Source organism: Phocoena phocoena, chromosome 1 (genome assembly GCF_963924675.1).
Source record: "Phocoena phocoena chromosome 1, mPhoPho1.1, whole genome shotgun sequence".
NCBI classification, from domain to species: domain Eukaryota; kingdom Metazoa; phylum Chordata; class Mammalia; order Artiodactyla; family Phocoenidae; genus Phocoena; species Phocoena phocoena.
Window position 1 is genome coordinate 48,042,265 of NC_089219.1, and position 12,470 is coordinate 48,054,734.

At 41.3% G+C, this 12,470-nt stretch overlaps 1 protein-coding gene across 1 annotated transcript in view; it reads left to right on the top strand.

Annotated features, from left to right (window-relative positions):
• C8A (complement C8 alpha chain) overlaps positions 1-12,470 on the top strand; it is a 65,378-nt gene that overhangs the window by 32,284 nt on the left and 20,624 nt on the right. Inside the window, exons 6-7 of the mRNA XM_065890016.1 lie at positions 1,682-1,882; positions 3,894-4,134. Of these exons, the coding sequence (XP_065746088.1) occupies positions 1,682-1,882; positions 3,894-4,134 (442 nt within the window). The remainder of the gene's footprint in view (positions 1-1,681; positions 1,883-3,893; positions 4,135-12,470) is intronic.

The window sequence follows — 12,470 nt, forward strand, 5'->3', positions numbered from 1 at the left end:
AACCCTCATCACAAGACGATGCGTCAGATATTATTATTGGCCCATTTTAGATATTAAAAACCCCAGAGACTTAGAGGGATAAAGCGCCAGGCTCAGTAGGTAAGCCCAGACGAGATTTAAATCCAGATCTATCTGAACTAAGCCTGGCTATACGTCTTTTAGAAGGAAGGCTAGATTATGCAAATTCTATCTATGTATCATCCACATTCTATCTATAGAGAGAGATGATAGGATGCCAGTACTCTGAACAGTTATCTAGTCACATCCTCCCTCCCCCAAGTTTCTCAAGAGAAAAATATTGACAGAGGATAAGGCCAGGCTTAACTGAGTCTGTTTTTAAGAAACTGGCTCTCACTATTCACAAGAGCCAAGACATGGAAGCAACCTAAAGGTCCATCATAAAGAAGATGTGTTGAATATATACAAAGGAATGTTGCTCAGCCATAAAAAAGAATGAAATGTTGTCATTTGTAGGAACATGGACGGACCTGGAGATTATCGCACTAAGTGAAGTAAGCCAGACAGAGAAAGACAAATACTATATGATATCACTTATATGTGGAACCTAAAAAAATGATACCAATCAACTTATTTACAAAACAGAAACAGACTCACAGACATAGAAAACAAACTTAGGGCTACCAAAGGGGAAAGGTGGGTGGGAGGGATAAATCAGGAGTATGGGATTAACAGATACACACTACTATATATAAAATAAACAAGAATTTACTGTATAGCACAGGGAACTATATTCAATACTTTGTAATAACCTATAATAGAAAAGAATCTGAAGCTGTATACCTGAAACTAACACAACATTGTAAGTCAACTACAGTTTAAAAAAAAGAAATTGGCTCTCCCCACCCCACTTCCACCTCTGCCATCAGGCTCCGTCTACAAGCTGGAAGACATAGATGGTGCCATTTTTCTAAACTGGAGGACAGTCTAGGGCCTACGTGTCAGGCAAGATAGACTAGGTTATGCTGTGGCAAAAAGGATTCTGAAATCTCAGTGCTTTGAAGCATCAATGCCCTACTTATTCTACTCATCCTTCCTAAGGTGGAAAAGAAACTCTCATCATCACAGACTCTCAGGACCCAAACTGATGGAGCCTCCATCTCAACACATGCTCTCGTGATTACAGGGCAAACCTCTCATAGGCTCCTAACCCTCATTTCCTTGGCTCACGAGACCACGCCTCAGGTCAAGCTAGCAGAGAAATGCAATCCTGGAATGAAATAACCAAACACTTGTGGGTGGTCCCTAAGCATACCTCTGCTTAGAACTATCACCACCTGCATGCCTTTGCCCCTTTCCTCCCAGGTCCACGCCTAGACATGGCTTTCTGTATCTCTCCACTGCAGAGCCAAGCAACCATCTGTTCAAGAAGGATAAGCCCGCTGGAAAGAAATACATGCTCAGAACAATATAGCATTTTATCAGAATCGTGTGTGTGTGTGTGTGTGTGTGTGTGTTTAAATAAATATTTTAGCAGTACCACGAAATACTAAGCACTGCTGAATTTTCTGTATTTTCGTATCAATTCGGAATAGCCTTTTAAAAGAGTTATTTATAATGATCTGAAACTTCGGCTATTTTACAAAGCAAAGATTTCAATATTAAGTATGAACTGGAATATAACGCTAGTGCACAAGGCTAACATCTATGTGATGCTTTCCAGGCCCTGGCGGATACTACAGTCTCCTCAGAGTCCTACGATGATGCAAATGACCTTTATTTTAAAGTGAAAAATGACGAGTCTGTGTCGGCTGGAGTGACCATTGGTGTGGGCGCTGCAGTCAGCCCATTTACTGTGACTGCAGGTGTATCTGGGTCACGAGGCAGTTCGGTCTTGAATATGTTACGCAAGTATAATCAGAAGGTATTAAAACATAATGCCCGTGTCACCCAGTATTCCATAATCTATGCTGAACACGTATTACCTTAACTGCATTGAAAAGTACAGTAGTAATTGAACCTTCATTTGCTTGTGTAATTGGACATGTCTGATCAGTAGTAATCATGTTTGTTTTTCTTCTTACGCTTGCCCACGCAGAATCATCACAAAGGGAATAAAATTGCACGATAAGACTAGTACTCTTATCACTTTCCCCATCCTTTTTCATGATTACCTGGAGCACAGAGGGAAACACGTAGAAGGGTAATGTCTTAAAGAGAAACAGCCAAGCCCTCTAAACCAGACTTGGAAGAATTCTAAAGCAAGCCCGGCTTTTCCAAGTAGATTGGAGGGCTGGCCTGCTTAATGAATCTTTCATTTCTTCATCAAACATTTACCATTAACTGCCTATTATCCGGAGAGGTCAGACAGTGCATCCTTGAGGAAGTTAGGAAGTCTGTCTAAACTGGGATCTAAAGACTAGTACCAGTTGTCCAGATGAAAGGGGGCAGAAGTTAACAGAAGGCTGTTCTAGGTCTGGGAAACAGCATGTGCAAAGGCCTGGAGATGAGAGACGGCCTCACACAAATGTGGGATTGAAAGGACTTCTGCTGGCTGAAGCACAGGTGGGAAGGGAAAGGAGGGAGTGATGAGGATGGAGAAGTAATCAGGAGCTGGAGAAATATTCACTGAACTGATCAGAAATTTACCAAACGCCTCAAGACACTGATACCAGAACTGGGGATTTAGTTAGGGCTCAAAACATTATTTTGGATGATGAAAATACAGTTATAAAAATTAACTTCCTCAACAAATATAAATTACAGGGCTTACCTGGTGGCGCAGTGGTTGGGAGCCCGCCTGCCAATGCAGGGGTCACGGGTTCGAGCCCCGGTCCTGGAAGATCCCACATGCCACAGGGCAACTAAGCCCGGGCGCCACAACTATTGAGCCTGTGCTCTAGAGCGTATGAGCCACAACTACTGAGCCTGTGTGCCACAACTACTGAAGCCTGTATGCCTAGAGCCAGTGCTCCACAACAAGAGAACCCACCTCAATGAGAAGCCCCGCACCTCAAAGAAGAGTAATCCCTGCTCACTGTAACTAGAGAAAGCCCATGCACAGCAACAAAGACCCAATGCAACCAAAAATAAATAATAAATTTAAAAAATTTATATATATATAAATTACATTCTGGAGCTTTGCCACGAATAAGCTACTGTTCTGAGATCTGACTGTCACAGACTCATGTGGACTTTTCTAAAAGCAGGTGGCTTCTTCCAATTTTCACTATCACTTTGGATCAAGGTTTACATTCCCTGCAAGTAAGGCTCGTACATGACCCCCCTCCTCTTAAACCCATCCAACCTCACCCTGGTCCTGGGGATCCTGCTTTTCTTGATTACCGAACAGTACAAGACCACCACTAGAATGTAATCTCCATGAGGGCAGGGGCCTATCTCATTCAAGATCATGTCCTGTGCACCTAGCATAATGCATGTGACTGTAGGCACTGAAAGGTATTTGTTTAATAAATTAAGTGATATTGGCATTTCCTCATGTCATCAAAATATTCCTAAGCCTAATTTTTAATGGGTACCTAATATTTGTGTAGCAGGTTGCATAATGCAGTGCTTTAATTAGAGCAGGGAGAAATATGGAGGTGAGGTTGGACTGGGGGCCGGACAGAGGACAGGAGCACAGTGAAACACATTGTAGTAACCAACCCAGTGAAAGCTGATGAGAACTTGACCTGGACAGGGGCAGTGGGAACAGAGATGCAGACGTGGGAGAAGAAGCCAGGCTGGTGTCTAATATGTGTTTGCAAAATGTAATAATACCCTGCTATATGTATTTATGTTCATACAGTTACATGTGAATATATTTATATTTCCCACAGGTACTAAATACTGCCCTTTTGCATGATCTCATGTAGTAAAATGTATACTCTCTTTGTTCTCTTCTTCCATTCAATGGCGGTTGCTGTTACTGGCAGATATATAGCTTCATGAGAATTTTCACAAAGGTGCAGACTGCTCATTTTAAGATGAGGAGGGAGAATATCATGTTGGATGAAGTTATGCTGCAGTCATTACTGGAACTTCCAGAGCAGTACGATTACGGCATGTACGCCAAGTTCATCGATGACTACGGCACCCATTACATAACGTCTGGAACGATGGGCGGCATTTTTGAATATATCCTGGTGCTTAACAAAGAAAGAATGGAAACAGCTGGTAAGTAGAACGGGTGCTTGATGCACGCAGTGTTCGATGCATACGCCAGACATGGTTTGCAATTTTCTAGGCGCTATCAGCCACGCGTGAACTCATTTAGCCTCCATGACAACTCTATAAGGTAGCATTAGTATTATTATTTACAGGGACTTGAGGTTCAGAAGGGTGAAATGACTTGCTAGCAAGCACTACAAACAGGATTTGAACTCAGACTTGTCTAGTTCTCCAGAACCACGTGTCTTCTATCGCACCATAGTTACCTCTTCAATAATAAAGGATCTCTGGGGTTTTGCTATTTAAAATGTTAAAACATTTTAAATACAGATTCTTGGAGTCTCCCTGCCTCCACCAGCCCAGGCTGGCCACTTCCTTCCTTCAACACATTCATATCAGTTCCACACTGCTTAGTCTTTAAAAACAATTTTCCAGGGCTTCCCTGGTGGCGCAGTGGTTGAGGGTCCGCCTGCCAGTGCAGGGGACGCGGGTTCGCGCCCCGGTCTGGGAGGATCCTGCGTGCCGCGGAGCGGCTGGGCCCGTGAGCCATGGCCTCTGAGCCTGCGCGTCCGGAGCCTGTGCTCCGCAACGGGAGAGGCCACAACAGTGAGAGGCCCGCATACCGCTAAAATAAATAAATTAATTAATTAATTAAAAAAAAAAAAAAAAAACCATTTTCCAAATGTTAATATTTCTCTCCTAATCTAGATAGCAAGATCCTTGAAAGCAAGCATCATGTCTGACAATCTTCCGCCTCTTTAGCACTCAATGCAGGGTGAGCGGGCAAAACAAGACGTGGAGTTTGAAAGCCGGCATTAACTTAGATTCCTGGCTAGGGTCATTCATTAACTCATCCATCTATTCATGTATCCATTCTTTTATAATTCAAATATCTATTGAGTATCTATTATGTGTTTGTGCTAGGGATACAAAGGTGAGCAAATCTAAATGTGGCCCTTAACATCTTGTAGCACAATACAAACTGCAGATTGAAACCCAACAGTAGGTCTTTTTTTTTTTTGAGTGGGAGAACTTTACGGGTTTTTTTTTTCTTGAATTTTATTTTATTTAATTATTTTTTATATAGCAGGTTCTTATTAGTTATCTATTTCATACATATTGTGTATATATGTCAGTCCCAATCTCCCAATTCATCCCAGCACCACATCCACACCCCCTGCTTTCCCCCCTTGGTGTCCATACATTTGTTCTCTACATCTGTGTCTCTCCAATAGTAGGTCTTGATATCGATGTACGGAACACAAACATTTTGAACAACACAGAACAGAATAAAAAATATCATAGTGGGTTGTAGGTAGCAAAGATAAATTATTGCTTCAAGAAAATTTTGCCAGTTAAAGACATGGACAGAGTCATGATACAAAATAAATAGTTCAGGAGAGATCAGTGTAAAAAGAGTTTGAAAAAGTTAATTCACGTGGATCTTTTTAGAGTCACTCAAAAACATGAGGAAGGAAAAAGAGCTAACATTTGCTGAGTACTTACTAAGTTCCAGGACTGTTGCGTACATTCTCATTTAATTTTCTTGACAACATTTGGAGGTTAGTGTAATTCTAGTTTTAGCCCCAGAAAGGCTGAGGCTCCTTAGGGACGTTAATTACTTGGCCCAGGGCTGCAGGAAGCTGGCGTCAGAGCCCTGGACCTGGGGTCTTTCCACCACATGGCTGTGGTAGACCCTTTCATTTAGGCTCCGTCTTTGGTGGTGGATTACTAATTAATTGCCTGGGGTATCTCGAGCCCCTCCTCTTTAAAATCTGTGAGGCAGAAATGGGCTTCCAATGTGGTTAATATTCAAAAGGAGCCCACTAACGAATTGTCCCAGGGATAATTACCTCAGCTCTGTTTATAGAAAACCATATGTCGATAATAGCACAATTTGCTATTTGGGAAGAGCTGATTTTCTATAAATCCGGAAGGTTAGTGTTGCTTTTCTATAAATATGGAAATGTGCTAATCATCACCTCATCTGCTGGAGACTGCTAATAAATCAGAATGTCATTTACATATTAACCTACAAAGAACAAAAACATCTACCTTCTTTCCCTTTGACAGATAGAATCATGCACACCCTTCTATGTTTGATGTTTGTCTAATTTTCTCTTTGTCGCTTTCTCATCCTCTCTCTCACTCCCTTTCCCCCCTCTCTCTCTCTCTCTCTCTCTCTCCCCTTTTTCAATGTCTTTTTTCTCTCTGTGTATCTTTGATCTAATGACTTTAACAATATTTATATTCTATCAAGTGCTTGTTTCTAAGAAATACCCCGTGTGGTATACATTCATGTCCTCAAAGAGCTGAGCTTGGAATGGAATGATTTAAGTGAACACACGGGCTGGTTTGCTCTGGGGGGATCTTTTGTCCTTGGGTTTGCCTCAGATTCTCTATGGGTTCATCCCAGAGGACGCACGAGGCTGTTTTCTTCTAATGTGTTCTTTAGATAAAATGCTTCTCCCCCAAAGAGAGCATGAAACCATCCATCAAAAATCAGGGGATGTCTTGGATGTTGGGGAGGTGATGTTAGACTTCAGTGGGACCCTAGACTTTCCTCAAGGGCTGCTGCTGACAGCTTTCTACCTTCTACAGGAATCAGTATGGATTGGGGCTTGAATTTCTGGATTTAGATTTTTTTTCTCCTTCACCTCTTCTTTGGAGCTCCTATTATTTGTCTTTGTATAAAGATCTGACAAAGAGAATAGTGCATTCACCATCTGGCTGCTCTGGAGTCTGGCCCTATTACAGAGCTGATAATTTACCTAGGACAGGGCAAGTACTTCAGTGACACCATTCTATTCATGTACGTTTCCTGCCTTCTTTTGCACATGCTGTGCTGTCAGCCTCCAAAGCACTTTCCTGTCTTGCCAACCTGACAGATTTCAACTCATTCTTTTGAACTTGTATGGGCAGCCCCACCTCCCTGAAACCTGCCCTGATATTCCTCTGCACATTCTTCCATAGTTTTGTTCGTTCAGACATGCATTCATCAACCATGTTAACTGAGTTTGTATCATATGCCAGGTGAACAAAATCGACATGGTTCCGGTTCTTGCAAAGCTCACAATCTAGGGGAGGAAACTAAATAAACAGCCAAAACCCCAGATGTCATCCTTGGTTCCTCCTTTACTTCTTGCCCCTCATCAGTGAGACCTGTCATCTTTACTTCTAAAGCACATGTGGCATCTGTCCACGTCTCTATTACCATCTAACTGGTCCAAACAACTATGATCTCTCATCTGGCCACTGCTAGAATATGATGGCTTTTGTTCTTTTCTTTCTCTTTTTTCTCTTTCCTTTCTTTCTTTCTCTGTGTTCTTTTCTTGTTGTTGTCATCGTTGCTGTCCCGCTCACACTCTAACACAGCAAGCTTATTTTAGCCTACAGCCTTGGTACTAGCTATTCTCTCTGTCTGGGCTATCCTCCTCTCTGATGTTTTCATAGCTGTATTCTAATCATTTAGATCTCAACTTAAATGCCCCCTCTTCAGAAAGGCCTTTTCTGACCATGTGGCAAGTCCCTCTTTGTTATAGCACCCTATTTTAATTCTCAGAACATCACTATATATTCTGTAATTACCACGCTCACATGCTTATTTGTTTATTGTCAACCTCCTCCTTCTAGTATGCATGTTCCACGAAATCAGGGGTCTCATATGTTTTGTTCACTGTTATATACTCATCTCCTAGAACAGTGTCTGGCCTTAATAACTTCTGTTGAGTCAGCTAATGAATAGATACATATAAAATTGCAAACTGTGATAAGAGCTGGCTAGAAAATGAACAGGTCGTAGAAATAGAGAAAAACTGTGAGTGGAAAAGGAGAAGACAATCACTTAGTTTAGGGTTATCTGGGAAAGTGTCTGGGATTAACTGGGATAAGGTCCAAGAGACATTCAGAAGGAGACTCCAAAGACAAGAAAGAGGGAGGATGTCCTGGGCAGAGTGGACGGCCTGCCATGTTTGAGAACTGAAATAAGCAACGTGTGGCTAAAGCCCGCGGGTGAGGGGAGGATGGAGGGAGCTGAGGTTGGAAGAAGCTGCAGAGCGTCTTGCTGGTCATGGTAAGAAGTATGGACCATGTCTGCAGTGAAACGGGAAACCACTGCAGGGTTATCAGCAGGGCACTGCCATGGTCTAATCTCTGTGTCAGCAGGTCGTTCCACTACTATACAGAGTACAGATTACATGCGTTGAGAGTGGACTCAGGGAGCACGGTTAGAAGACTTGTTGACATCCAGGTAGGGAACAAAGAATGGAGATGAAAGAATATGACTGATTAGGGACATATTTTGAAAGCAGAGTTTAGATAATTTGCAGATGGCCTGGGTGTGAATTGTGAGGTGTACTCCTTCTACATTACATTATATTATATTTACATTATATTATATTACATTACATTACATTATTTTCCTTCTACATTATATTTCTAACACACACACACACACACACACACACGCACACACGCACACACACACACATTAGGGCAAGAAGAACATGACGAGTTTGCCTGGGAGGGCCAGCTTCCTGGGAGAGATGTCTCTCAAAATGCAACATGAAATAGAGTTTCTTAGCAGTTAAGGAATCTAAGTAAATCTGATAAGATACCTCCATCAGGGATGCTGTAATAGAAACCATGCCTGGAATAGAAAGTAAACTAATAGCCCTCAAGGCTCTAAAAGTTCATGATTCTATAGTTTGGGGCCATATTGAAAGGGCTCTGCAAAGACCTTAACAAAACATGACTTCTATTGATGCCCTGCTGGTGAGAAGCCAGTAGCATCTCATGGCCCCATTTAAAAGCCATTAGGCAACGCGGTAGTAAAAAGAGTTCTTTTTGCAAAGATGTCTTTGCTTTTCACGTAGGTCCTGCCATTTAAAAGCTAAAACTTCGCATTTCTGAGTCTCAGTTTTCCCATAACTAATGTATGGATAATAAACTACTGCAAAAGGCTCTTATGAGAATTAACTCTAAAAAGCACGTGATAAATAAAACACGGTCTAAACGGTAGTTACTATTATGGTTTACAGTTTTAGGTGGGATTGTAAGTAGCAAACATCATTTGATCAAGGACTGTGGAATGAAAAAATATGCCGGCAGATGGTAGCAAGGAATCCAGATTTTGGAGTCAGACACATCTGGGTGGGGATCTTGGTTCTACCAGTTAACAGTTGCATGACCTTGATCAGGGTACTTGATTTCTCTGAGCCTTAGTTTTTTCAAGACCCAAATAGGAATGATAACAAGGGTTTGTTTGAGACTAATTCCAAGTACATCTTGCATGATAAGTGTTTAAGTAGATAGTTTTCCCTTTAATGCAGGATATTAGGATAGCTTAGTGTTTGAAAATACGGGTTCTGTCACTTATTAGCTGTGTGATTACCAGCAGATTATTTAATCATTTCAAGTCTCAATTTTCTCACCTGTTAAGCTGGAGGTATTAATGGCATTTGACTTATAGAGTAATTGTGAGGAATAAGTGAACTTATCTACAGAAAATATTTAGTGTAATGCTCAGGCTCTAATGAGTACTCGATAAGCATCAATTGCTGAAAAAGGTTCTAATTTAGATTCCTTGGGCTCAAATCTCATCTCCATCACTTATCCACCATGTGATCCTCAGGCAAATTAACTGCTTCATGCCTCAGTTTCCTGTTTCCCTAAATGAGACAATGACAGTAATACTTCTTAGGGTCGTTATGAATATGAAATGAAACAATCTGTGTGATCAGGTGGCCCAGTGCCTGGCATGTAGTAAGAGTTTAAAAATGGTACCTATTATTGCTGTACTATGTTGATTTACCATATTTATTATTCCCTGCTTTCCAGTTGTTAACTCTATAATGTTAACTGTCCTCTCATCTGTAAAGTGGGGACAATAAGACAACATATCTCCTAGGGCTCTGCAATTGGTCAGCTCTGAAACACTGTTCAAATGGAAGGGAAATCATTATCATTATGTCCAGCCTGCAGTGGGCAATACTTCTGCTGTAGACTTGGAGACTCATCAATCATGCCTCCTCCCCCACCTGCCCATTTTTTAAATCAAGGTCATTCATTTCTTTCTCTAGAGCTTCATCCAGTTTTGGAGGGACTGCTCCTCCCATCAATCAAGGTCAATTTGAATTCTCATCACTATCTTTCAAGGTAGTAACAACTCTGCCTAAATCAGTGCCTGCATTCCATTATGCCTCCCCTTGATGGCTGCCAGATGACAGTGACGCTGGAAGAGATCCTTCTAGTGAGAGTATAGTACATTCAGCCAGTTATTGACCATTGCCCTCTAGCTGGGGTCCTTGGCCAACTGGTCTACCACCTAACACACTGGGTAGCAAAAGTCACAGGGACATGACTAAAATCTCACTAAAGCTGGTATCAATTATACTTCTACATTCTCTTCCTCCATCTTCCTTTTCTCTATTTATTCATTCCTTCAGTTTTCCATTCAATATTTATTAAGCCCACATAACATGGTAAGCACTGTCTAGATACCAACATGGGTCCTCTTATCTCATATAGAAGGTAATGGGGTTTCTCTGTTCTAATCATCTGATTATAGTCGGGGATGACTTATTAAAGGACAACCAAATTGATTACTACCTGAAATGGATTAACAAATTATCTTTTTATTCACTGTACTTAGAATTAACTGGTTCTAATAAAATATATTTACATAGAAAAACTCCTAAGGTTGGTAAAATATAATCATTTACATCTGGCATTGAAGATGATATTCATAATAGCTTATAAGGAATTATATTATTATTTTTCCCGATTTTATAGAGAGAAAGCTGGGGTCCAAAGACCCAAAGTAAATGGCTTAACATGATTCAGTTAGTTTTTAACTAAGGTCTTCTGATGTAGAGCTCGTGTATTGTCCCACACCATTTCCCCACACTTCTGTCATTCATTCTGATACTATATTCCAGGGGCTTAGACTCTAGCAGCACTGGTAAGATGGCCAACAGTTAACGAACACTTCATTATGTGGCAGACACTGAGTTAGGCACTTTAAATGCACTGTCTCATTTAATCCTCAGGAAAGACTGGGGAAGAGGATACTATAATCCCCAATTTACAAATGAAGAACTGAAACTCAGCAAGGTTAAATAACTTGTGCAAGGTCAAGGTCATCTTGTTATTATGGGTGGAGCCAGAAGTCCACGTGAGAACCTGTGATGTAAACCAACATGATGTAATGCCTCAGAGATGTTTTACCTAGGATTTTTCAAACTGCCGGCCACAGCCCATTAGCAGATTGTAAGAGAAATTTGGTGGGTCATGACCAGCATTCAACAAAATGAAATAGAATACACTAAGAGGGAAATCATCAGACAGCATCACACAAAGTATGGTTAAGTATTGCAACTTATTTCAGCTGGATGTAAGTGGGCTGGGTCATGATCTAAAAAGTATTGCTTACTTTTGGGGGTAGTCAAAAACGCATTAGACACACTGTCTGAACCCAGTGTGCTCCACGGACTGTGGACATGTATCTAATCACTTTAAATAAAGGGAAAATCATCAATAGCCATAATGAAGGCATTAGGAAGTCTATTAGCTGGGGTTCTCCATACACTTTACATATATATATAAAGAGATTTATTATAAAAAAAATTAGCTCACATAACTATGGAGCCTGACAAGTCCCAAGATCTGCATTTGGCAAGCTGTGGACCCAGGGGAGTTAATGGTTTAGTTCCAGTCTGATTTCACAGGCCTGAGAATCAGGGGAGCTGAGGGTGTAGTCCCAGTCTGAATGGCAGGCTTGAGACCCAGAAAGAGCTGACGTTTTAGTGTGAGTCCGAAGGCAAGAAAAAAGCTAATTTTCCAGCTCAAGGTAGTCAGGCAGGAAGAATCCTCTCTTACGCGGGGGACGATAAGATTTCTGTCTATTCAGAACTTCTACTGGTTGAATGAGGTCCACCCACTTTAGGGAGGGCAATCTGCTTTGCTCAGGTTACCAATTTAAATGTTAATCTCATCCAAAAACACCCTCACAGGAACACCCTGAATAATGTTGACCAAGTATCTGGACACCCTGGCCCAGTCAAATTGACACATAAAATTAACCATCACAGGAAGGTGGTCAAGGGGGAAAGGTAGAGGCAGATGTGAGTAATAACTGCCAAGGTAGGTGTGTGAAGTCGCATGTAATGAAACAGCTTATCTAAATGAAGATGAGAAAAACAAGCATTCACTGAGTTCTAACTCTGTGGCAGGCGGCATACTGAGTTCTTACATGCATCTCATTCCATTTAAGCCTCCTGGCAATGCTTTGAGCTGTGTTTTATGGCTGTACCCATTTTACAAATGAGAAAACCAGGCACTGA